This window comes from Desmodus rotundus, chromosome 7, assembly GCF_022682495.2.
Source record: "Desmodus rotundus isolate HL8 chromosome 7, HLdesRot8A.1, whole genome shotgun sequence".
Lineage (NCBI taxonomy): Eukaryota > Metazoa > Chordata > Mammalia > Chiroptera > Phyllostomidae > Desmodus > Desmodus rotundus.
Window position 1 is genome coordinate 135976340 of NC_071393.1, and position 25877 is coordinate 136002216.

General features: G+C 58.4%; 1 protein-coding gene across 4 annotated transcripts in view; it reads left to right on the forward strand.

The window, feature by feature from the left end:
* Positions 1-22013, forward strand: part of TRAF3 (TNF receptor associated factor 3) — a 98364-nt gene extending 76351 nt beyond the window's left edge. For 2 of the 4 annotated variants that reach the window (XM_053928085.2, XM_053928086.2), the window contains 10 exons: positions 1753-2011; positions 3485-3536; positions 6140-6244; positions 6801-6968; positions 10734-10814; positions 12548-12622; positions 14197-14289; positions 16859-16999; positions 20023-20197; positions 20937-22013. In XM_053928085.2, coding sequence (XP_053784060.1) covers positions 1773-2011; positions 3485-3536; positions 6140-6244; positions 6801-6968; positions 10734-10814; positions 12548-12622; positions 14197-14289; positions 16859-16999; positions 20023-20197; positions 20937-21508 — 1701 coding nt within the window. In that variant the 5' untranslated portion in view covers positions 1753-1772 and the 3' untranslated portion in view covers positions 21509-22013. The remainder of the gene's footprint in view (positions 1-1752; positions 2012-3484; positions 3537-6139; positions 6245-6800; positions 6969-10733; positions 10815-12547; positions 12623-14196; positions 14290-16858; positions 17000-20022; positions 20198-20936) is intronic. The other 2 variants (XM_053928084.2, XM_024568122.4) reach the window with 1 other exon arrangement.
* Positions 22014-25877: the final 3864 nt, after the last annotated feature.

The following is a 25877-nucleotide window of genomic DNA, read 5'->3' on the forward strand; positions in this document are numbered from 1 at the left end:
GAATCTGCGTCCTGTCTCTGTGGCCAGGCCTGCCATGTAGACGGTTTTCTCCTGGTCCCTTTTCCTCACTAAGGCTGTAGATAGATGCCCCGTGTTTTCTTGTTCCTGCTGCCCAAGCCCTGAAGGCGCAGCTCAGGAATGGGCCAGGTGTGGAATAGGACGCAGGACGCTGGGAGTCCCGTCACCGAGGTGCCTCCGAGGTGCCCACGTTGCAGGTGAGTGTTGACCAGCCAGCTGCAGGCCGCCCTCCGCCTCAGGACAGGCTGCTGCGGCGAGGCTGTCCGAGTGCCGGGTGCCCCCTGAGTAGCCGGCACATGGAGGCTGCACCTGCTTGTTCACACAGAGAGACGTGTGCGGGGAAACGGGCATCTGTTATTTATCGTCAGCGCGATGTTACTTGTCTCTCGTCCTTGATGAAAGAGTTCACCTCCAAAGCCAACGTTTCTCATTGGAACTGTCTACTGAACCCATAGCTTCCTAACTCCATAGGACAAAATGCTAAACCGAAGTGCTCAGTAGCTTCCGTCTGAGTGAGGGCGTTCCGGCCGTGAAGCTGCCGATCCAAGTGGAAGGCCGAGGAGTTCTCTTTTCCTGAGTGGTCGGCTGTCACAGAAGCACGCTGCGGCAGAGCGGCCCAGACCTGGCCCTTCTCTGTCGGTGCGGTGGGGGGGGAGCACCTTCCCTGCCAGGCGTCAGCCAGACACCGAGACTAAACCTGTGGTTCGATTCCCAGTCGGGGCACCTGCCTGGGTTACAGGTCCATCCCCAGCGAGGGGTGTGTGGAGGTGTGGCTGACCCGTTTCTCTTGCTTGTTGATGTTTCTCTCCCTCTCTGCCTTCCTGTCTCTAAAATCAACTGATAAACTAGAAAAGGGGCACGGTGTAGTTTTGAGAGCTCGGCTGAGTTTGGAAGCAGCCTCCTCTGGGGGCCCCCAGATGCCCCCATGCATCCCAGCGGGTGGGCCGCGCAGACTGGCACATCTGTGGTTTGTGTCTGGGAGCTGCTTTCTGGGTCTGAGGAGGGCGACTTGCAGGTGGGAGCCAGCCATCTGCACACTTGTCACCATCTGCAGTAGGAGACCCATCCAGTACTGATGCCCCCTCCACCAGCTCTGTCCCAGACGTGAAAGCGCCCGTCAGTCCTCGATGGCGCCACCCTGAAGCCGTGAGGTGCACAGTGCGGGGACCTGCTGCTCAGGGCTGATGGGGGAGGTGGGCCCGCAGGGGGCAAGGCCAGGCCTGTCACGCCCGGGATGGGCACGGGGGGCGCACTCTCAGGGAGCACACCAGGGACCCAGGAGGAGCGAGGAGTCCGCAGACAGCGACAGACAGTAAGTGCTATGTCAGAATGACAGGCGCCCGCTCTGACCACGGGCCTGGCTGCGATGCCATGCCGTGTGACGGGCCACCGGCGCAGGGTACCCTGGACGGTGCCCCCGCAACAAGGCTGACGCGGGAAATAAAACTGGCGGAGTGGCTGCTGCTTCCGCCAGAACATCAGGATGAGGCGTAGATGGATGTGGAAGTGCGGCGCAGCAAACCACCTCTGCGTTTTAAAGAACCTCAGACGTGCAGATGATGCTGTTAGCTGAGTCGCGACATGAGTGTGGAGGGTTCGCCCTGCCCGGTTCCCACCACGCACTGAAGTCCCATCGCAGCAGAAAGAAAGCGCGTCCCTCGGGCTCGGCTGCGTCTCCAGAGCCGGTCCCTGGCCCAGGGTAGCACTTGACTCATCGGTTGTTCTTTGTTCCAGCAGAGTTTCTCTTTCTTAAAATGGAGCCGAGTAAAAAGACAGACGCCTCGGGCCCACTGCAGACCAACCCGCCGCTCAGGCTGCACCCCGACCGCGGAGCGCCCGTGCTGGTCCCCGAGCAGGGCGGCTACAAGGAGCGCTTCGTGAAGCCCGTGGAAGACAAGTACAAGTGCGAGAAGTGCCGGCTGGTGCTGTGCAACCCAAAGCAGACCGAGTGTGGGCACCGCTTCTGCGACAGCTGCATGGCCTCCGTGCTGAGGTAGGCCCGCCGTGGCCCCCTGCGTGGCTGCAGCCCACCACGCTCCTTCTTGTAGCTCTGCAGCCCTGAAGTGACCAGATGGATGCGTCATGGAGGGAAGCCCACTGGGGTGCATGCCTGCGGTGGGGGTCTCTGTGTCCCGTGGCCTGCACCGCTCAGCCCCTCCCGCAGCCTTCCGTCTGTCCCTGGTGTCCCCGGCCACATCACTGAGTTTTGCTCTAGGGGCCCACAGTTCCGTGGCGGAGACGGACCGAGGAGGCCTTTGATGCAAGGGCTCTGGTGTGCAGGGCTGCGGAGGACGGGGCCCGCGGGACGGACAGGACGTGTGCCAGAGCAGGGGCCCGTGTCTGTGTGCTGGCAGATGCGCATGGGCCCGTGGGAGCCCTGGGCAGCTGAGGGCCGACACCACCGCAGTCATGGTGCGGGGGTCAGGGCGGCCTCAGCAAAGTGACACTGGCCAGGAAAGTGTCTTCCTTCGCCCGCAGGTTTCCTGGGCCTGGTGCTGCGCCCTGGGGGTACGGCAGGCCGCACTTACACTCTGTCCCCAGTGGGGCGCAGGTGCCAGGGAACGTGCCCCCTCCTCATCCTGCCTCACTGCCAAGCACACCCACCAGCCTCCCTGCCCCTCCCCGTCACCCTCCACCGGGCACTGCCCGCTGCGGTCCTGTCCACTGTCCCAAACAGTGAACCCTGGGCACCACCGCGGGCAGGAGGGCAGGTGGACGGGGCTCTTTGTCTTCTGGCTCCTCCCCTTCCACTCCTGCGGGCGCCGGGGTCCCTTCCGAGGCGGCTCAGCCCCAGGGTCTGAAGATTGCTGTGGCGAAAACAGTTCAGCACAAGCTCCACGTTAGTGGGCGTTGCCTGTGTGAGCGAGCTTGCATCTTAAAAGGCGTCTACTTCCTCCCCCACCAGCCCCTGGCTCCGCCGCCCAAGTCCTGGTTTGTGGAGCCTGCCACCTGCGCCTCCGCCTCTTGTAGGCGAGGAGCACGGACCCAGCATTCCTTTCATTCTCCCGGATGGTTTATAGGGTCCAGCACAGGGTGGCTTGGGCTCCGGGCCTGAGCTTGGGGATGGTGCGGGAGACCTGTCGCTTTCAGCCCCTGCCCCTGCAGTCCCTGTAGGACACCCCCTCACCCCACGGCAGGCTCAGCTCCCGTGCCCTGGGGGCCCACCCTGAGGAGCCCTCATGTAGCTGGTTTTGGTTTCTGAAATAAAATTTCACTTTTAACTGCAAGGGGCTTTCCAGTGGGGCCTGACCTAGCTGTTCTGCTCAACTTCCTTATGGAAAGTTACCATGGAACGTGTTTTGCCCCCTTTTCCTACAGCCTCACACATCAGCCCAGCCTGCCCCGGCACCCCAGAGCTCTGGCTGCTGCCAGGCGCCCTGCGGCCCCTCGGCCGTCCGGGGAGAGGACAGGCGCTGGGTCCGGGGCTGGCACTTATGCGCTAACGAGTCTGTGTGTTTCCCCTCAGCTCCTCGGGCCCAAAGTGTACGGCGTGTCAAGAAGGCATCGCGAAAGATAAGGTATTCTCGGGCTTTCGGTGGACTGTCTGTCCCTTGTCTGACGCTGGGCAGAGTGCACTCTGGCGCTCCCTGTTATCTCAGTGTGGCTGCCGGTGCGGCGGGGTCACATCGGCGCCCTGTCATGCAGGCACCTGGACGCACGGGGCGGGTCTGCTCGCTGCAAGGTCTTCACCCCCTAGAGCCCGCACTCACCTGCTGCAGGTGTGGTGGCCTCCTGAGACCCCGGCACGTGCGCAGGCACCTGTGCTGTTGCCTGGCTCCCCGGCCCCCTTGTGGCCTCTTGAAGTTATTGTACAAGGGAGACGTCAGCCCCTCCCTTCCCCACGGGCCTGTGCGTGCCAGGGAAAGCTCACGGGTGTCTCGGGGCCACCCTGTCAGGGCACAGGAGGCTACCCAGGTGGCCCACTGGCTTCCCTCCTTCGGCCCGGGTCTGCTCTCGTGGCGTTTCTGTGGTCGTCTGTGCGCTGCCCAGGGCACTGGGAGGTTGAAGTGATTCATCGAAATATCTAAAATATCAATAAAAATCTGTGGTTCCCGTGTTCTGATTAATGGACCTGACAGTTTTTTTAAATGCAGGTCATTAAATTGTACAGTTAAGTTCCCTCCCAGGGGCTTTCCCGTCTGAAGCACGTGGCCGCCGGGTGCTGGCAGAGCAGCCGCCACGGGCCCTGGGCTGCAGAACAGGGCATTGGCGGGGCCTGCTCAGGACAGTGTAGACACGAATTGGCCGAATGTCCATCCACCTGTTCGCTCTAAGCATTTACCTGCTTCTAAAAACGTCTGTTGGTAATAGGGAAGGGGTCGTTTTTAAGAAAAGCAAGTCACTCGACTCTACCCCTTGTCTTAGCGTGGTCACCTTGTTAACGTGAGTCTGACCACCGTGGCTGAGGGGCCGGAACCGTGGGCTGAGGCGGCCTCCGAGTGTCTCCCCTTCATTCTTCAGCACTGTTCCCATTTTTCAGTGGCTTCATAGCCACAGAAAACTGCTTATGTTCTCGAAGAGTCCCACAAGAGGTGGCTAATGCTGCGGGTCCCTGTGGGAACGCTGGGCCCTGGGAGACTGAGGCCGGGTCAGTGACGACGGGGTCCTGTGGGGCCCTTGGGGTCCCCCTCGGGAGCCTGGGACAGCTGCGGCAGGTAGGCTGAGCCCCGTCCACTCCGGAGTGCCGTGCTTCCATCGCTGCTGTGTTGTCAGTCTGTGAAGTTAAACTCGGACGACTCAAGAAATTTTGACACAAAAAGGAAGCTCACTTCTTACCGGTTAAAATACCTGTTTTGTTGGTTTAATGTATCTTAAATTATGACCTTTTTAAAAAAAATAGTCACGTTTGTGCCGGTCAGTGTGGCCCAGATGGTGGAACGCCGTCCTGAGCACCACAGGGTTGCAGCCGGAGATGTGTGGGAGGCAGCCGTTCGGTGTTTCTCTCCCCGCCTCCTCTCTCTCTCAAACCAATAAACATTTGTTTTAAGTTTTTAAAAAATATAAACAGTCATTTTTTAATACAGGATTATATTTGACTCCAGATAAGTTTATTTTTAACTCAACAGCTGTTGATTCTCTTTCTCTGTCTCTGTAGTTGAGAAGGGCACATGAGACCCCAGTCTGGCTTCCCACCCTCACAGTGTTGCTGTGGGTGTTTCTTAGAATTAAATGCCTAAGGGCTGAGATGGTAAGACTGTGTTTTTAGAAGGAGTGAGCGTTTTCTCAAAGGGAAATAGAGAAAGAAGGTTTTCATTTTGAAAAGGAAACATTTTTTTTATTAGATCAATCTCAGTCTGCAATGTGTATTTAAAAGAGGGTTGTTTTTTAACTTTTTAAAACATTTTACTTATTTATTTTTAGAGGGGAAGGGAGAGAGAAGGACAGGGAGAGAAATACCGATGTGAGAGAAAAGCATCAATCAGTTGCCTCTCGCAGGCCCCCCAACCAAGCTGGCTCCCACAACCTGGGCACCTGCCCTGACCGGGGATCAAACAAGTGACCTTTCGCTTTGCAGGTGACTCCCAGCCCACTGAGCCACACTGGTCAGGGCTGAAAGAGGGGCTTTTTGGTATTTTTTTGGCAGGGTATTTTGGTGAAAAATGAGTTGTGAGTGACTTAATCAGGAGAAGGAACCAAAATAAATGTTTCGCAAACCGTCTGGGAGATGCCATCTCTTACAGCAGTTTCCCGAGTAGCAGGTGACCTGAAAAGGCCCCGAACAGGTCCTGCCCCGGCAGCCCCTCTCGGTGCCGGCTCCTGCAGCGTCCCGAGCGCACATGTGACCGTGGCACCGGTGTGCCCGGCCTTGAGATCATCACGGTGACTGCGAAGTGTCCGGTGCTCCACAGTGGTCTCCGAGGGTGCCATGTGACTCGTTTTCTTGTGGCGTTTCTAATAAAAGCCACAGTTAAGCTTCTGTCACTTAAATTGTGTCTCCTAGTGGGGCAGCTTCCTTCTCCTCTTCACAGCATCAGGAATTAAGATGGTGCTTCGTGCGCTGTGAGGCCACTTAGAGGCGCTTTCAGGATGTTTTGAGTGGTTTCGCATTGTCCGAAGCAGCAGCGTGTGGAGGTTAAGAAACACTAATTCTCTGCAGTTGCGCCTGCCCTTCCCCTTCCAGGTGTTCAAGGACAATTGCTGCAAGAGGGAGATCCTGGCCCTTCAGATCTACTGCAGGAACGAGGGCCGCGGCTGTGCGGAGCAGCTGACACTGGGCCACCTGCTGGTCAGTCCCGGGGTGGCGGGCGGGCTCCCACAGGGGGAGGAGCGTCCCTCAAAGCGCGCCCCAGCGGGAGAGCAGCCCAGCCACCTGGGTGTGCAGTGCTGTCAGCAGCGTTCGCACCTGGCTGCTGAGCTCCCCCGGCCTGGTTGGGACAGAAAGAAGTCTGCGTGGAGTTTTAAGTTGGAAGGTGCATTAAAAACCTTTTTCTTTTTTACCATCAAATTCCACACAACTTCTTGTGGGGTTTTTTTTTTTGATTCGTATCATTTTGTCCTGGAAAGACATTTGAATTAGAATGAATCATAGTCTTTAGCAGATAGCCATTCACTTATCCAGGAAGAGGAGTGGACTTCATTATCCAAAGCAATATAGTGGGAGTGACCACTAACGAGGGTATGAAATTCAGTACCTCTTGATACATGTGTCACTCGTCTCTGTGAAAAGCCAGTCTAACGGCAGGCGGACACATTTCTGTAGGGTTTGATTGCGCAGAGGCTAAAATCTGGTGTTTTCCGATTGCGGTTTTGCCGATTCTGAATTTTGAGTTGTCTGCTTACAGGTGCATTTGAAGAATGATTGCCAGTTTGAAGAACTGCCGTGCGTTCGTGCCGACTGCAAAGAACGGGTCCTGAGGAGAGACCTGCGTGACCACGTGGACAAGGCCTGTAAATACCGAGAGGCCACGTGCAGCCACTGCAAAAGCCAGGTCCCCATGATCACGCTGCAGGTGCGTGCCACCACGCCCTCCCACCTGCCTGCGCCGCGCGGTCCGTCCCCAGCACGCCTTCTAAACGGCAGGGACGGAGAGCGAGCACAGGAAGTGAATAGCAGTGCTCACCTGAGTTGACTTCAGCATTCAGCCTCATTGGGTTTTCCTGGTTTTGTTTGTGTAATTAACATTTTCATTGCCTGGGTTGACCATCATTTGGGGTGCTGACAGATGAAGACTAATTATTCAGAAAAGGGAGCATTTTTCACGGGTGTCAGGGGACGGCCTCAGATTCCTGTTAAGTCACTCCCTGTGTTCACAGCTCTGTGGGAGCTGTCCGCCCGGCGGGGCGGTTACCCTGCAGTGCTGGAGTGCAGCTGCCTGTCTTGCAGAGAGCAGAACCCGGCATGTTTCCCGTGCCCCGACCGCTGTGGCACGGTGCGGTGCCGAGCGCGCCATAGCATCAGATGCCTCCCCTGTGAGTTGGAGAGACAGAGAGCCGTTGGGGTGGTGGACGAACTGTACGCGCATCGCGGTGTGGTGGCTCTCAGCACGAGTCCCTTTGTCGCACAAAGCACCGTCCTCGGTCGGAGGGTTTCATGGTGAAGCTCCCCGTCTGGTGGGAAGAGACTGTTGACAGGCAGACCTACAGCGTGTGATGGAGACCAGCTCTGTGCACACCAGTAAACTCCCTCAGGGGAGCAGGGTGGTCAGGGCTGGCCTCTGGCCCAGTTGGTGACCGATGCAGGAAGCACCTGGAGCAGAGGCAGCAGCACGGCAACTGGGGCTCTGGGCTGGGACTCACCTGGCGGGTGGATTTTAGGAACCGTGAGAGGCCGGCGCATGCCCAGTGCGAACCTGAGTCCAAGTGCCAAGGGGACAGGAGGCAGACCGGAGGGTGGGGGCAGGCGTGGGGCAGCCTTGCACTGGGGTGACGTTGTCCGAGCCCCATGTCTCCTGCACTTCTCTGGCAGGTGTGGCAGGTGGGCGGCGGCAGGGCCGGGAGGCACAGTGTCGGTCTGGATGGGGAGAGAGGTTCTGGGGCTGTTTCCAGGGTAGAACCCATGGTAGTCGCTGATGGCTCAGGAATGCCTGGTGGATAATCTGAAGCACTTAGTGACCAAGATGTAGAAAACGCTTTGGTTTTTCACTATAAAATGGGCTGGACCCTTGATCACCCCCGTGTTTACTTCCTCTACGTGACCTTCCCGTGGCGACCCCGAATCCTGTGTGGGCCCCAGACGTTTCCGGTCGTAAAGGACTTTTAGGAGCTGTGCCCCCACTTAGGAGAGGGCCAGTATCTGTTGTAGTGGAGTGACCCCGTCAGCACTTCAATCCAGGCACTGAGACGTGTGCCTAGTGAGCATGCCCCGGCCTCGCACGGGCCAGTGTGCTGCTGTCGCACGTGCACTTTGCTGCTTGCACCAGTCGGTGGCCTTCACTTGCAGAAGAGACTCCAGCACCAGCTCCCACTGCAGAAGGACTCGTGGGGCGTGTCAGTGAGACACAGGTGAGGGCCTGGCTCCCCGCTGCAGGTGCACGGACTTAGGTGGCATCAGGGGCCTGCTGGACCTCGGAGCTGGGGCTGCTGGCACAGCACACGCAGGTCACAAACAGTGGTCTGTCCTCTTCGGAGGCACGACAGGCGCAGAGGCACAAAGTGACAATTACCAAGTCTGGGCCTGAGCGTGCAAATGATGATTCCTTAAAACCTTGCCATGCCCTCGTTAAGAAAACTGGTTTTACACTGTTTTACTGACACTGACATGCGAGCGTGTGCTGAGGCAGACGTTCCTTTCTGTCGGGGTCTGCAGCTGTCCCAAGCACGCCTTTCGAGGTCCCTGCTCGTGCACCGGGACCCTGACTCCAGCAGGGCAGTTGCATACTCATGCCCACGCACACCACGGACGGTCCCGTGACGCCCTGGCCTCCTGACCCGTCACGGCGTGATTTGATGCCCAGGTCTTACTCTTCCAACGCTGACACACAGGCTCAGCCTCCCAGCCTGCAGCTCACAAGGAGCAGCCGCCTAGCTCCAGCAGGCCCAAGTGCCCGCGCTCCCCGGCATCCCTGCGTTTCCCACACCTCGCATCCCGTCTGGGCGTCGCTTGCTGATGGAGTGCAGACTGACGCGGTGCTGGCACGCTGGGCCGTGCCCTGAGAACCTTCTCTGTGTTTAAACTGTGGTGCCGATGATACATCAGCAAATCGACAGGTCGGCATAATCTTACATTTAGTCTAGAAGCCATCGGGTATCGGGCTCGTTACGCAGCTCTGTGCGTTTGTGATAAGTCAGAATGCTAGAGATCGCATTTTATGGGCAAAGGGACCCGTGGGCACGGGGGCACAGGCTCTTTGGAAAACACGCCGGCAGGGCATTCACGTGTCAGTCAGTTGGCGGCACCTCCCCTTCTGGAAAGGAGAGCCATGGCGCTTGTGCCCCAGTGTGGCCACGCAGCCCAGCGCACACCAGCCATGGGGGCCCCTGTGGACCATGTGACGCAGCGGGGACACTCATCGAAGGCGAGGACGGGCAGCCATGCACAGCGTGTGTGTTAGCCTGAGAAGCCTGACTCTGAGCCAGGTCGCAAACTCGGCTAGGGTTCTATTTTGATAAAAATCAAAAGCCATCAAAACAAAACAGGATTTTGTCGGGCACAAATACACGAGTAAGGAAGCCTTTTCTTCCCAAGCACAGGGAGCAGAAGCACAGAGTTCAGGGTTGTGGTTAGTGGTCGGTCTCGGGGGAGGGGACGGGCAGGGACGGGAGCACACGGAGCTGGGGGCGGTCACTGGGTCTGGCCCTGCACCAGTCACTGTGAAGCCCTGCTTGCGGCTCCCATGTCTTGTCCTTGCTCCGTGTACCTGTCAAAGCTGTACTTAATTTCACAGACAGGCTAACCCCACGAACGTGCGGAGTTCTCACAGACTAAAGGCTCTGTCCTTTTCCTGGGGCTGCTCTGACGGGGCAGGGGCACAGACTCCACGGCTTACGACAGGCGACAGCTGTTTATTCTCTGACAGTTCCAGAAGCCAGACCCCAAAGCCAAGGTGTCATCCGGACCCACAACATGCTGAAGGAAGCGGAGCAGGCGCCTGGCTTGCTCCTTAGAGGAGAGGCTTGTCCTTGCTCACTTGCATGGGCTGCCCTTGTCCTTGGTCCCCACACCTGCCTGGTCAGACAGAGGCACCGAGGTGCTTGGCCAGGCCTGTCCTCCCCTAGGGTACCTAATTGAACCTGCAATTCCACCTCCACTCTGGCCCTCGCCTTGCTTACGGAAGGTGTGCTGCCCAGGTGGCGCTGAGTGGGGCAGTCACCCGGGATGGCTAAAGCAGAATTCACCCTATTCTCTGTTCACTAAAGATAATCTCAGCAAGATGTCAGGCCTGCGATTTAAATACCCAGGAGACCTCACTGTTTCAGGTGCTTGAGAAGCATCATTTCCAGACCCCAAAAAGAGGCCAGACGAAACCTGTCCGCCCTGCCAGCAAAGGCCAACCTGGGCCGGTCCTGGCCCACCCTTGCCTCAGTGTGGGTGTAGGGGGCTGCTAGCAGGGTGCTGCTCCCACGGGTGGGCACTGCTCCTCGCCAGACCTACATCAGGCTTCTGCGATGCCTCGTGGTTCACACTCACACGTTCTGGGTGTGAGGGCGTGTCCAGGAGTCCTGTGAGCGCCCGAGTTGGAGCAGCAGGTGGGGGCAGGCTGCTCCCTCCGGGTCGAGGGGGACTTTGGCAGGCCCATGCATTTCAGAGCTGACAGCACTTTTGTTCTCTCCCTCAGAGACACGAAGACACGGACTGTCCCTGCGTGGCTGTGTCCTGCCCTCACAAGTGCAGAGTCCAGACCCTCCTGCGGAGCGAGGTGAGGGAGTGGCCGGGCCTGGCTGGGGGCCGGTGCATCGGCCCCTTAGTCCTGGGAGCTCTGATCTGAGGGCCCTGCTCACCTCAGTCTTTTCAGCAGCCGGGAATTTTACCGCTGGATATGGGGGGGTTAGTGTCATGTCCCCATGGAGCAAGAGACATGGAGTACAGGGAGGACCCCAAGGGCCGCTGTCACTGAGGTGCGTCCTCGCACAACCTGACAGCTGGGCGAGGACAAGCTCTTGCCTGGGGATGGGTCTCTGGCCCTTGGTCCCTGGTCATGCCGCAGGGAGTGGCAGGAGGTGCATGTCTGTTGTCACCACAGCTGGAAAGCCCCTGTTCAAGTGGACGCATGATGAGTCTGTGTCTTTGGAATTATTTCCAGGGTTTTACATGCTTCCCTAAGTTTTTACTAAGTAATCAGGGGCAAACGCTGCCCCCATTTGCCTGTAGGCTCTGTAAGGTTCTGAGGCCACGGCGACAAGGCCAGCCTGGGGAACGGCGTGGACCCGCAGCAGCAGGCTGCAGCGTCACCGAGCTCACCCTGTCCTTGAGGCCGAGCGCTGTGCTTGTTGCCCCGGCCCACGACTAAGCTGCAGGCAGGGGGCGTGCTCAGCTCCTACTTCCGTCACTGTGACAGAGGCCCGGGCTCAGAGGCCTTCCGCTGGCCTTGGCCACGGTGGGGTGGGTCCCTCAGGCCACACCCTTGGCACTGGCCTCCTTGGTAACAGTTGCAACAGGGCGGGGGTGGGCCCCTCTCCTCTTTGCCCAAAGAACTGACCTGAAGGGAAGGGCCGTCTTTGTCCCGTAGACCGAGGGGAGGTTATAGAACCAACTGCACCTGCCAGAGTGACGCCCCCAGGCCCGTGGGGGTGCAGGGGCCTGGCACACGAGCAGGTCCCACGCCCGCTTCCCTGATGCAGGGTACAGTTGGTCCTGTAAAGGTCTGTCCCCAGAGTTTCCTAATGAGAATTTATTTCTTCAGTAAAAGGGGCGTCTGTCCTTCGATGGCGCCTGCCTAGGGCCTAGGGCTGTGTCTTTAGACCCAGGCGCTCTGTCCCCCTCTCCCCTGGGGTCTGCTTGACGCGTGGCTGACCTGTGAGCAGCGCCCCATGAGCTCTCCACTCCCACTTCCTCCTAATCTCTCCCATCGTTGCAGGGGGGTGGGGACAGTGTTGGGACTCATGTTGTTAGGGTGACCTTAGTGGTCCTTGGTAGCTGCAGGAATGTGTGGCCACGCAGAAGGGACAGTCTCTTAGGAGAAGGCAGCGCTCCTCCAGTTACCTTGAGTACCGAGCCTAGCGGTCCATCGTGTGAGCTTGCTTTGGAAATAGGTTTATTTCCGTGTACTGTGTATGAGGTGTGTGGCCAGTTGCATCCCGAATGTTTTCTTTTTTGCGTGTTTCATGCAGTTTTTGTTTACAGTCTTTAAGTGTGCATTTCAGTTCACGTTGTTTCCTTTTATTAATTATGGCACTGCAGATGGCATGTCCATTTTAAACAATTCTAAAGAAAATGCAAGTGTGAGCAGTGTTACAGTGAATGTATCTCTGTATATCGGTGTACATGCGTGCACACACGTGACGATGCCGTGAGTTTGCTGCTGAGGAGTCCGGAAGCAGGTGGTGCGCGCAGCCAAGGCGGAGGCACCGTCCGTCCTGGTGCGCCCTTAACGTGTTTGAACATTTCCGTGCGAGCGTTCGTGCCACAACTCATGTCTCTTTCCCGTTGCAGTTGAGTGCGCACTTGTCAGAGTGTGTCAATGCCCCCAGCACCTGTAGTTTTAAGCGCTATGGCTGCGTTTTTCAGGTCAGTATCCGACATCTGTCCTTCCCAGTCGCTGACGTTCTGCCATGAGGGAAAGTTGTCACATAAATGTTAAATGTGCCGCTTCTGGCACGTGTCGTGGAACCGAATCGCCCTGCTGCCACACGGCGGAGAAAGCCATGCGCAGCGGCCGCGGGTGCTTGCTCTCCACGTAGGGATTCCAGGCCCCAGGTAGAACCTGCCCCGGAGGACGTCAGGGCGTCCACTGCGTGTAGAGCCAGCCAGTGAGCAGCGAGTGGGACACAGAGGCCTGGTGGCGGGCGGGCTTCAGACAGACAGCGAGGGAAATGCCCCCGGGACTGAGCGCCCCAGGTACCCAGCCGGCCTGGCTCTGGCCGCACGTGTGGTGGTGCCGAGCAGTAAGGACCACACCCGCCTGTGCCGCCAGTGCGTTTACACACAGGCCACACCTCCCGGAAGAACAGTGTGGAGAGGACGTCCTCGTCACTGCCACACCTGTGCTGGGACAAACCTGTGTCTCGCTTTTTATTTATTTTTTTCAACACATCTGAGATTGCTAGTGAATTTGAGCTGAGTTTTTATTTAAATGCATATCTTAGTCTTAAAACTACGAAAAGACAATACATGTTACTATCAGAGTACTTTATAGTTAATTTTATGTATTAGCATAATACATTGCTATGAAATCAGTACGGGGATGTCGGCACCCTAGGATTGTCTAAGCAAGTGGAAAGCGTGAGAACGAGAACGACCGGCTCTCCCTTCGCCTCTGTCTCTGAGGGGACAGAGCCCCCACTGTCATGTTGCACGCAGCCCCATCCATCCTGTGTGTGTGTATGTATATGTTGATATATGGCGGTACTTATCTCAACATACACATATATGACTATTATGTACAGAGTATATGTTTTGGAGATCATTAAAATGCTTCCTGTGGCTTCTGAATTTTCCAGTATCAAAACAAATTATATTTTCATACCAATTATTTCCTCCAATATGGGAAGTACAGTGTCCTGTGCTCACGAGCGACCACGGTGGTCTGCATCTTATGTACTCTGTAGATCGTTTATGTTTGTATGTGCCCCTCTAAGTGCACTCAGGGCAGCGATGAACACCACCCTTTCTGATACACTGTTTCACTAAGAAATCAGTATTTGGGTGAGTTAATTAAATCCTAGTCTGATTACATGTCCACTTGACTATTGTACCAGTATCTAGCTGTAACTAGGTGTCTAAACATTTTCCATTGGTATTTTTAATGAAAAAAACCATAAAAGAACAAAAATATGTCTGAAATTTAATTTCTCAACATTACAAGTGTGAGACATAGCTGAGAAGGCGCGTGATAAGAAGGGTGAGGAGGGATGCACGTGACCTTGAGGCTACCATGCACCTGCCGAGCCCTGTCTGAGAGCACCCTGTGTAGGCCACCTCCCGGCCCGCACACAGTAGTAGAGCAGGGGCTGCCGGGCACGGCCCATGTCAGGCTCTGGGCCCCCCCGCTTGGTGTCAGGACTGGAGTTAGGCATCTGGGAGGCGTCCTGTGCGCTCAGGGACCGAGGCTGGCTTCACACTCCGCACCTTCGTTCTCGCAGGGGACAAACCAGCAGATCAAGGCCCACGAGGCCAGCTCCGCGGTGCAGCACGTCAACCTCCTGAAGGAGTGGAGCAGCTCTCTCGAGAAAAAGGTACGGCCCGCCACGCCTCGCTCCCGTTGGGTTTTCATCGTTTCCGTCAGTTCCTTAAAGGAGAAACAACCTTTTTTATAGTTGCTAGTGGTTTGGGGGTAAAAGGAACACAGCATCAAGAGGCGTTCGAAAACATAACCGCTCCTGTGTGATCTTGCGCTTACCCCTGAAGGTGTTTGCGTTCCTTCTGTTCTTCAGTCACCATTAAGAGCGCCTGCTTTCTTTAAAGAGCGTCACATGTAGGTATCTTAGCGCTGCTCTGGAGGAGGGACTGGGAAACTTCCAGACCTCCCTCTCCTGTGAGTGAAGCCGTGCTGGATGCCGGGCTTTCCTCTCCACACTGTCACAGCTGCCGCGAGTGGGGCAGCTGAGACAGTGTGGACCCCGGAGCCCCAGACCCCCGTTCTCGGCTCTCCCAGCAGTGGTGCCAGCCCTGAACAGGAAGGGCACCCGCGTCAAATGTGTGGGAGAAGACCGCTCCCTGTCACCCGTGCCCCGCTGACCTCCCAGCGGGCTGTGTGGGGTGGGCGCCGAGCAGGTCCCCTTCCCAGACAGACACCTTTGCCGCCTGCCCTTCAGGGGCTGCGTGAGGGCTGGGCCTTCCAAAGCCCTTTTTGGGATGCTGGTTCGTGGGGTGCTGCCCACCCCAGGCTTCGGGGAGCAGCTCGAAGATCTTTCCCCCAACTCTGTCATCCAGGTGGGCCCTGTCCATCCCAGCCCCCGCCCCAGGGGTCATGCAGGCCGAGCCCCTGCTCCACACAGGCTCGTTTGGGCCCTGCTTCTTCCCAGAGCCCACAGCGAAGGCTGGACCATAGAGGAGACACTTCACTTTCCTGGAGTGTGTTTGCTTAGTCTGGATTATGCAGCTGGAATCTCAGGTTATTGTTCATCTGCAGCAGGAAAGAGAATGCTTAGGTTGGTTCAGAGAGACGGGTCATCACATGGTCAAAACCGTAGAAAAAGTGTCTTGTAAAATCTGGACTTAGGAACACCCCCCACACCTGCCGTTTTAGGCGTGAGTCAGGGAGATGTAGCACAGGCTGGGGGCGGGGACCGTTCATCTGCTGTGTGGACGTCACCCGTAGTTCCTGGAAACACCCGCCAGGCCACCTCTCCTGTGTGTGACAGCATTGGTTTCTTGGAATAAAACGTCTACATAAATAAAAACCAGTGTCCATCAGGGTGAAGGAAGATGGAGAGTTTGCCCTGGCGGGGTGGGCGTCCTGTAGTGTGGACACCCCTGGTCACCCACAAGTCACTCGGTTTGTGGTGGAAACACGCTGCCGTGGCTTTGGAGCTGTGACTGAGTCTTTTGCCAGCAGGCTGGTGTGTGCCTGGTGTCTCTGAGAATGGAGTCTGGGACTCGGCCCACCTGTGACAGGCGGGGATAGGTGAGCTGTAACGGCAAGAGGCAGAGGCGGCACTGTGACGGTGCACCTGCCTGTCAGCATGGGGGCGCTGTGTCACGTGTGGGCGCCGCAGGCCTTGTGGCATCCTGTTTCAGGAAGGACAGTCCAGTGCTGCCAAGTAGAACCCCAGGACACGTGGCCAGCGAGTTTGTGCTCCTTTGTAAGTGCGTGCTTGTCTGAAGGAGCATGGCCCGCGCAGCCGGGGCAGTGGAAGGGTCTGTCCTCAGGCCAGTCCTTCTTTAAAGGGGCCCGTCAGGAGTCAGTTCTTGCCACTCCTGGGTTTGTCCTGAGAACCTTGGGCCGCCACCTCAGTGACATCACCTCGGTCATTGGGTGCTGGTGACATTCCACTTCATCCTGAGTCCCCATTGACTTAGGGGAAGCCACACTTGCCTCCAGGGGAGATACCTGGGGGTGGAGGTGGCCTTTCCGGGGGCCAGGCGCCCCGATTCCTCACCCCAGGACTGTAGACCCATTAATTAAATTGGATCTCAGGAGCCAATTGTTTCTCCGGAAGAAGAAACAATTCTTCCTGAAAAAGTCACAGGGGGCTTGGACACGAGGCTGGGAGTAGTGGGTACAGCAGCCTGCAGCCCCATCTCTGTGACGGGGAAGCAGGCGCCTCATTTCCTGTTCTCACCGGGCCGGCTCCTTGTGTTGAAAGCACCTTCAACGTGCAAGGCCGCTGGTAGATTTGAAATAACTTTGCGGTGCAGGACTAGCACTTTCCAAAAGCAAAGGAGAATAAAATAGGGACCATCAGGGTGCGTTGTAGGCGAGGACAAGTGTGGCGTTGTGACTCCTGCCTCTCAGGGACACACACTCCGTGTGACACGGTGTGGAGGCCTTGCTGGTAAGGGGTTTATTTGTTCTCAGCAAATCCTGTGGAAGGCGTCCGTCCGCTCTGAGATTCAGCGGCCACACTCGGCCTCGCTTTCTCCGTTCCTGGGGCAGGTGCTGAGCAGCGCAGCTGGTGGGTCCCCGAGCGACTGCCAGGGCTTCTCCCTCCTGTGGGGAGAGGTTTTTCCCTGGAACGCCTTCCAGTGAGCTAAAAGGCGGCCTATATTGTGAACACTGCATTGCTTTCCTAATTGTTACGAATTTTTGTCATTAACATTAAAACCAATTTTGCATGCTTAATTGGAGAATTTCATTTGCAGGTTTCCTTGCTGCAGAATGAAAGTGTGGAGAAAAACAAGAGCATCCAGAGCCTGCACAACCAGATATGTAGCTTCGAAATTGAGATCGAGAGACAGAAGGAAATGCTTCGAAATAATGAATCCAAAATACTTCATTTACAGGTAAGAGGCTTAAGACCATGGCTGCGTTGAAGGGCAGGGGGGCCCTACAGTGTCCTCTCTCAGAAGGACGTCCCAGGAGCCCCGCCCTTAGCAGACAGGCGCCTCCGGTCCCTGCTTTGTGCCTTTGAGTCCCTGTCAGTGCAGCTGAACTTAAAAGCCTATGATTTTGAAAATTAGCTGTTTTTATTACTATCTCTGGTTTCATATGTTCATGTGTAAAGTCTCACTTCCTAAAGTGAGGTGGAGCCACACTCCTGTTTTGTTCTGAATTTTCCAGTGATTCTCATGCTCACTGGCTCGATCCCACCGTCCGATCAAAGGCGTCTCCAAACCTGCAGCCCCATGGGGCCCCGGGGAAGGTGGCGGTGGAAACGGGCCTGGGTAGAAGGCTGCTCCCCGTCTGCCTCCAGCACAGGTCTCCCCGGGGCGCTGGTTAGTGTGCTCTCTGTCACTGCCGTCTGCACGTTCGTCACGGGGACACCAGCGCATTGCCAGGATGGCTTCCCAGGCTTGTGCCTGCGGCGGCGTGTTCCCCTGAGTGGCCTGGCGGGGAGGCTGTTCACCCCTTGTCAGAAATGCCGACAGTGGAAGAAAGTGACTGTGCAGTGGGTCCGCGTGCACTGGGACGTTAGAATCTCACAGAGGCCCCAGGTGCCCTGTCCCAGCCCCCGAGGCTTCTGTGTACCCACTCCCTCCACTTCCAGTGAGCAGAGTTGGCACTTAATTCACTTAGCTTCCTTTCTTGTAGAGCTCAGGGATTCTGCTGTGTGTGATTCATATTTTAAAGCTATTGTGATTGAATAAACCCACGCAGTCTAAGACAGAGGGTGACCACACTGTGGAGCCAGCTTCCGCCCTTATTAGCACTCTAGGGCTGGTTATGAGGGGGGCTCGCTGGGGCCATTCTCCCTGGAGAGGGACGTGTGGGGGGGTGCACTTGAAGATGAGGGCCCATCATCGGCTGTACAGCGTGTGGCGCTGAGGCCAGGTGACCACTCCCCTGGAGGGTTGCGTGGAAGGGCAGCCAGGAGGGCAAGGTTCAGTCTGCCTCTGGCCCCACCCATAGGCTGCCTGCACTTGGGTGCAAGGGAGAAGAAATTCGGGGTTGTGGGTCTTTTAGGAGACATCCGTCTTCCAGAAACCCCTGTGGGCTGCATGCGTGCAGATGTGGCGGGAGGCGTGGCACTTCCTCTCCCAAGGGCCCTGCAGGGCCTGGCCCCTGAGCGCCACCTGCGTTGTCCTATGGGGACAACGTTGGTTTCCAGTTCCCCGACAGGGACCGCACGGGCGGCACGGGCTCACAGGAAGCACGCGCCGGACACCGACGGGCGCTGGGAAAGCGGGCCTGCTGCGTGGTGTGCGCCTGCGCGTGCGTCTGGGACGTGCCTGTACGTGGGTTCTTACTGGTGAAACACCGAGGAGACTGAGTGTGGGCGGTGCCTCGGGAGTGGAAGCACCTTGGCTGCATTTTGTAGAGAAAGGTCAATTTGGACTGGCATTTGGCTTTGGAATGGTGCTGTTGATGCAAATGAAAGGTCATTTAAAAGCAGCAGTTTCCCTTGTGGGGGCCCCTGTCAGGTGAGCTGAGCCTAGTGTACGAGTGCGCATGTGCGTGCCCTCCTGCCCCTCGGCTCCGCATTCCTGGGTTGGAGTCGTCCTGGCCACCCAGAGGCTCGAGTGGCTAAGACTCCACAGCTCCCTCCCTGAGAGGCCGGGTGAGGCCCAGACAGAGTGGCCCCTCCCAGCTGCCCCTGATCACTGCAGGCCTGGCTGCCGTCCCCTCCCACTTGCTAGCGCCCAAGGATCATCTCAGTGGGGAGAGCCTGCGAGGACAGTCCCGGGCGTTCAGTGGAGGCGCCTCGCCGGTCTGCGCGCTCACCGCGGGAACTGCGTGGCGCCCGAACCGGACTTGGTGAACTCATTCAGTGGCCTCCTGCCACAGCGCGCTTGAAAGTAGAGGAGCATCCGCGTAGAAGGTGTTCTTCAGCGAAATCATCTTTCCTTTTTAGATGTTAGCTCACTCACATCAGGCTTTCTTGGAAAGAAGAGGAAGAATAACACTGCTTTTACCCCCCAAAAGTAACCCAAACCTGCAGAGTTTGTTCTTCGTGGTCAGTGAGAGCCAGCAACGGTGCTGAAACCCCGTGTTTAAAAATAGGCTTTCAAAAGGAGAAGTGAGCTTGGCCCCCACCCCCAGCCTGCCACCCCACAGACGGCCTCACGGGCTGCCCTGCTCAGCCTCCAGGAGCCTTACTTCAGAAATGCAAATTCTCTTTAGAGGCAAAACCCCTTTAGGCCCTGGCCCCGGGCCACTGCGCAGACTGGGCGGGGGGTCCTCCAGGATAGGTGGGCCCTTGCCCCTGCCGTCCCTGTGAGAGATGGAAGCGGTCTGTGTATTTCTGGGAAGAAAAGTTTTCTGAGTAAAGTAGCCTGAAGTCAGGCCTTGCTGCCAACCACACGTGTGGGCCCAGAGGGCGGTGCTCCCACAGTCCCTCAGGGGGGATCCTTGGGGGGAGGCAGACTGCCCCAGGCCTGGGCCCAGGCTCCCCAGGGTCTGAAGACCCGCCCCCAGGGCCCATTCCTGCTGTGAGCCCCTGCAGACGCCCAGGTCTCTGGAGCTGCAGAGTCAGGGCAGCCCCTGCAGCCCAAGCCAGGCAGCCGGGAGGAGGCCCCCAGCGTTTGGCCCCTGCTGGTGGCTGGAGCCTTTCCGGTCGTGGGCCTTCAGATGGTGCCAACGGGCATCACTCCAGTGCCCTGAACTTGAGAGCCCTGGACAGAGTGATGTGGGGCCACCTGCCCTGCCGCTGGTGGAGGGGGGGCCTCTCTGTGCCTCAGTCCCTCCTCTGGGAAGTAAGGACCCTCGTTACCTCTGTCCCTGAGGTACATGAGGTGTTGGACAGGGTGCCTGTGGGGCCCTGGGCTGGCCTCTCTGTCCCCAACTAGCTGGGCTCTGGTGGTGGTGGCTCGGCGTTTTCTGTGAGTTCTGACTGTGTTTTGCCTCTTTGATGCCTTTGACTTGGAAGCGAGTAATAGACAGCCAAGCAGAGAAACTGAAAGAGCTCGACAAAGAGATCCGCCCCTTCCGGCAGAACTGGGAGGAAGCAGACAGCATGAAGAGCAGCGTGGAGTCGCTCCAGAACCGAGTGACCGAGCTGGAGAGTGTGGACAAAAGCTCGGGGCAGGCAGCCCGAAACACAGGTGAGGGTGGCCGGACAGGGGCAGGGATGGGTCTGGGAGGGACCTGGACCCAGGTAAGTGCTGTGGCTCGAACCCGTGGGGTACACAGTGCCTCAGAGCAGGGCCTCCCGGTTATGGGAGAAGTGTGTGCCAGGCCAACAGCCTTTCGGCCCCGGTGCCTTTGGCAGGGACAAACGGTCCCGCTGGGACTTGTCCAAGGCCAGCACCAAGGGATGGCAGCCGTGGGTCAGGGCCTGCTGGTCGGGTGTGTATGAAGGCCCAGGGATCGGCCTGTGACAGGCAGGCTGGCAGAGCCCCGCCGGCCCCGCCCACACATGTCTGATGTCTGGAAGTAGTCTGGGCCTGTGACTCAGGGGGCACATGGATGTGCTGCGTGTTTGCACAGAAGGGCTGATGGTGAGCGGAGTACGTGGGGGCTGGATTCAGCAGCCGAGGACCTGGGGTGGGGACAGAAGCACCTGACATTTGGGGTGCAGGGTACCCCAAGCCTCAGGCTGGAGGGCTCCCTGTTGACCCTGCAGTGAGGGGCTCTGGGGACCCCAGGCTGCTGCATCTCAGCGCGCCGTCGCCATGGGTGTGGTGGCCCACACAGCACAAGGGTCTGAGGCCTGTGTCAGGGCATCTGCGTGGCAGTTACCCTCTGCCAGCCGAGAGCCTCGGTGGTTTCCTGGTGTTTAGTGCAACCCCCCCGCCTTTCTGGTCCCCACTGACACCCTTGTCTGTCTCTCCCACCCGCCAGGCCTGCTGGAGTCGCAGCTGAGCCGGCACGACCAGATGCTGAGCGTGCACGACATCCGCCTGGCCGACATGGACCTGCGGTTCCAGGTGCTGGAGACCGCCAGCTACAACGGGGTGCTCATCTGGAAGATCCGCGACTACAAGCGGCGGAAGCAGGAGGCAGTCATGGGGAAGACACTGTCCCTGTACAGCCAGCCCTTCTACACCGGCTACTTCGGCTACAAGATGTGCGCCCGGGTCTACCTGAACGGGGACGGCATGGGGAAGGGGACGCACCTGTCACTCTTTTTCGTCATCATGCGTGGCGAGTACGACGCCCTGCTCCCGTGGCCCTTCAAGCAGAAGGTGACACTCATGCTGATGGACCAGGGGTCGTCTCGGCGCCACCTGGGGGACGCGTTCAAGCCAGACCCCAACAGCAGCAGCTTCAAGAAGCCCACCGGGGAGATGAACATCGCCTCCGGCTGCCCGGTCTTTGTGGCGCAGACTGTGCTAGAAAACGGGACGTACATTAAAGACGACACCATCTTTATTAAAGTCATAGTGGATACTTCGGACCTGCCCGACCCCTGACGAGTCCCTGGGGGGGCGGATCGAGCAGAAGGCAACTCCTCTGGGGGGTTTGAACCGCCGTCTCCACCGAGGTCCTCGCACTCGGAAAGGACCTTGTGGGACGGAGGAAGTGGCAGCAGGCGGCCGAGGGCCGGTGGGAGGAGCCACGCCGGAGGACGTTTTCTCATAGACTAGCGACACTTCACTGAAGAATTACTTATCCTTCGACGAGATAAATACTGCCGTCAGAGGAGGCTTCCATTTTCATTTTTAAAGATCTAGTTAAGTAAGGTGGAAAACATATACGCTAAGTGAAAGAACCGTGATTTTTCTTCCTGAAACTTGAACACCAAAAAAAAATACCACACCCACCCGCACACACACACCCGGGGACAGCTGGACGTGTCAGCATGCTAAGTAAGAGGAGAATTTATGAAATAATAATGCAGTTCCTATATATTCATTCTCAAATTCAAGAGTGCAGTCTTGTTTCAAATACAACATATTGTCTATTTTTAAGGCCTCACCTGGTCTCTGTTTTAATAATTTGTTTGTCAGAAGACCCTGAAGTACACCTGGGTCTTTTTTTGAAAGTCTCTAAATTCAGAATCATTTTTTAATTTAAAGTTCTAAGATAATTGTTACTGCAGACATTTTATTTTAAAACGATGATAGACTTATATTTCTTGGAAGAAAATGTAAAATATCAAACACTGGTTATCACTTGTGATAGGAAAGAGAATATCCAACCCGTTGTTATTTCTCGTTAGAAATGTAACCTTCAATACCTGTCGTAGTCGATGACAGTGCTTCGGAATTGTCACGCGAGGAAACCGCTCATGGATGCTGTGCATCGTTCCAGGTTTATACTTGTTCTCACCCTAAACTAGGGCATTCGTTGAACTTTGGAGTTCTAAACAAACCCTGTCGGTTTTTAAAATTGTGCCCCGTGTGTTCTGGCGAGGTCTCGGTCGCTGACATCACCGGCCCTCGGTGTCCAGTGTCCAGGGTGGGCAGGCGACTTGTGCTGCAGGCGGCCACAGCAGGTGTTCTCCATTCTGTCACGTTGCTGCATTCTGTCCGTGACCTCCGCGACCTCCAAAAGCGACGTCCTTGCGTAGAGATGGCGGCGTACGGTCCACGTGCCTTAGGCGTGCATGCTGCTTCCCAGCCCGGCTTTGCGTCCTCTGCAGTCCCAGGGAGTGGTCGTGTGGCCAGACCTCTCTCGGCCACTAGACCTGTCTCTCACCGGCCCCCAGGCAGCTCCACCCCTGCTGCAGGGGCTCCAGTCTCCATCGGGGCTTCTGGGCCCCTGCTTAACCATCACAGATTCCGAATCTCTAGGCCCCCAGGTGAGCCGCCCGGGCAAGGCGCGGGTGCGGGCGTGGGCCCCGCCCAAGCAGAACCCTCGAGCATTCCAGAGACCGCCGCTCTGGGGGCCTGCCCGGGCTGCCCCCGGGAGGGTTGGCCTCGGGGGTCTGTGGGCCCAGCCTGTGCCTGCCCAGCTGGCCTCTTATCAACTCACTGTTTACCTTCTCTCAATGGTCCAACTGTGATTGGCAGCCAGAGCCTGGCCTGCCCCGCCCCTCTGCTCTGCACCGCGCGTCCTGGTGCTCCGACCCTGACGGTGCTACACACGACGGGTGCTTCTCAGGCACGGCCAACGCGCGGCCCACCGCCTCTGCCGTCATCCCAGAGCCGCGCCCACGCCGGCCAGCCGGCCGCGTGCTCAGACTGCCTGCCTGCCTCTGGGCTCCCCACGGTGGCGCAGGGACGGCCGGGCTGCTGCCCCGCGGCCTACCGTGTCTCTGGTGCTGCCGTCCGCCCTGGGCGTGCCTTCGCCCCAGTGCCTGCTGGAAGCGCCCTCCTCACACACCGTCCTGGGCTTCCGTCGCCACCTGCCGGGCCCCTCGGCAGTTCCAGCGCTCCGTCGTCTCATTTCCTCTCCCGTCTCCACCACCAGGACGGCTTCGAGGGCAAATCCGTGTCGTCAGCTCGGAGTCGCGTGTCCACACTCACAGAGGAAGGACTTCCCGCAGGTGCCGCGGGGATCCCTCAGAAGGGTCCCCGACCTCCAGGCCTCGCCCTGGCCCTGCCCTGCACACCCAGAGGAGAGACCCGCTGGAGCCCCCACCGGGCCTCAGGTGATGTCCTGAGGTCTGGGGCCACCAACAGGCACAGCCCTGTGGCTTCCTCCTCAGCAAGTTTAGGAGAAGCAGCACCTCCCTCTGCTCAAAAAGAGAAACAAAAGACGGTGTTTCCCTTGCTCCCTGGGTGGGAGTCCTGTTGGGGGTGAGCGACCTGGAAGCATCCGCCCCGTGGCAGGGCTTGTCCAGATTGGCCCCTGGGACAGGTGCCGGGCTTCCCTCCTCCTCTCAAGGAGGCCACAGGACATGGCGTGGGCAGCTGGCACTGTCCCCTGGGAGGAGGCTGTGACATGCAGGAGTGTGGTCCTGTGGCTGGATCGTGGTTGGTGGCACTCAGGGGCCGTGGGCCTGTGGCCCCTGTTGTGTGTGCATCTTCCCTGCCGTGTGCCCTGGGCCCCGGAGGGCAGCCTCCTGGCGACCTGGTGCCCTGCCCACGCAGCTGGGCCTGACCTCAGGTCCTGGCACTCCTCCGCCTCACGGGCCCCCGACAGGCGGAGCGGGATGTGGTGCGATCCCGTGCGCGACAGAGTTGCCCACAGACACGAGCTCCAACACTGGAGAGAAACTAGCCTTCCTGCCAGCCTCGTCCCCCACCCACCAAAGACCCCCGGAGGGACTCGGGGCCCGGTGTAGCCCTGAGGGGTGTGAGCCGGCCTTTCGTAGGAGCAGGGTTTCCCGTTCCCCCTGGCTCACAGGTGGCAGGAGTGCTTTGGAGTGTGCGTGAGTTCTCAGGCTGTCAGAGGACGGTGGTACCGGCCCCTGGGATGCGGCTTGGGGTGCATTCACTGCTGTGGACAGGAAGGGCCTCGAGGTGGCTGTTACAGCCCGAAGTCCTGGCTGTTCCCTGCTGCCAGCCTGCGCCGACCCTGATGGCTGATGCCGGAGCAGCCGGTGGAGCGGGAAGCGTTCGGCCCGGTGGCTCCTGCCATCTGCCTCCACCAGGCCTGGTGCTGCCAGCCGATCCCAGTGGTCTCAGGCAGAGCTGATGCCCCCAAGGCTTCCCCTGGACCACTGTGGCCCGCCTTGGGGACCACGGGGGACAGCCAGTCTGTCTCCTCCGGGCTCGTCAGCTGCCAGGGTCGGGACCACAGCCTGGGTAACACCTGCAGTCCTTGTTCGCAGGGTGGTCCCCCGTGGCTGGCCTGGCAACCTGCAACAGGGGGCAGGGGCAATGTCCAGCAGAGGAAAGGGCATCTGGACGGAGCCCGGAACACAGCCGGGTCCTGAGGTGGGTCGTACCCTGGGCCCCAGTGCCCATCCCTTGCCCATCCCTTGACACTGAAGGGGTGACCTGAGCACTGTCATTCCGTGCCCACCACAGACGGGTGCGGCCGCAGCACCTCCGCTGTCCTCCCCGGGCTGGTCGGGAGCTCACACCTCGGCCGCAAGCACGTCCCTCGGCCCGGGGTTGCTAGTGCGGAGCCTGCCGGGTGGAGCCGTGAGGCCTGCCATCACTGCTCACTGCGGGGCCAGCTCTTCACTGGGGGTCCCGGCAGCCCCTTTGCCTTTGTGTTTGTGATGAGTGAGGTATCTGCCACCTGCATTGACGTCTCCACTGAGACCACAGCCTCGTCTCTCGTGGGCCAGTGTCGGTAGCTGTGGTTACTCCGACGTCGGGCGCATCCTCCGCGGTCCAGGTCAGGTGAGGCTCGTGTGAGCAAGTGGCCTGGCCATCACTCTTGCCTGTCTGGGCAGTTTCAGTCGTCACCGGGGAGCCAGGGCTGATGGAGGGAAGGGAGGCAAAGCCCAGAGGCGCCCTAGGGACGTCCTCCGCTGGCCAGGTGGGGCGGCGCTGGCATTTCGTTCCCCGGCTGTCGCAGTGCCTGTGAGCGCTCGCCGAGACGGGGTGGCGTGCAGGACGGCCACTCCTCTCCTGCAGCTCGCTCGTGGTGGTTGGCTTTTATCACTCAGTCCCCTTAGGAAAGTAAGATGACCCTCAGCAGCAAACCCAGGGACCCAATCGGTGGACACAAAAGCAGCATGACCTCCAAGGATCTCTCTGAGACTCTGGGGGGTGACATCCGTGACAAAGGGAAGTGCAGACCCGGCACACGACTGCGTGGCGTGTTCAGAATCGCATCCCCTCCCTGCTGGCTCACCTCTTCGCTCAGCTCCCTGACCCAGAACAAAGACCAAAGAAGGCCGACCTCTCATTGGACCCTGTGCTAACCTGCTGTCCCACAGGCTGCCCAGTGCGGTGGCCGCCGGCTGGGAGGCCCCACCTTGACGGCGCAAGTGACTGT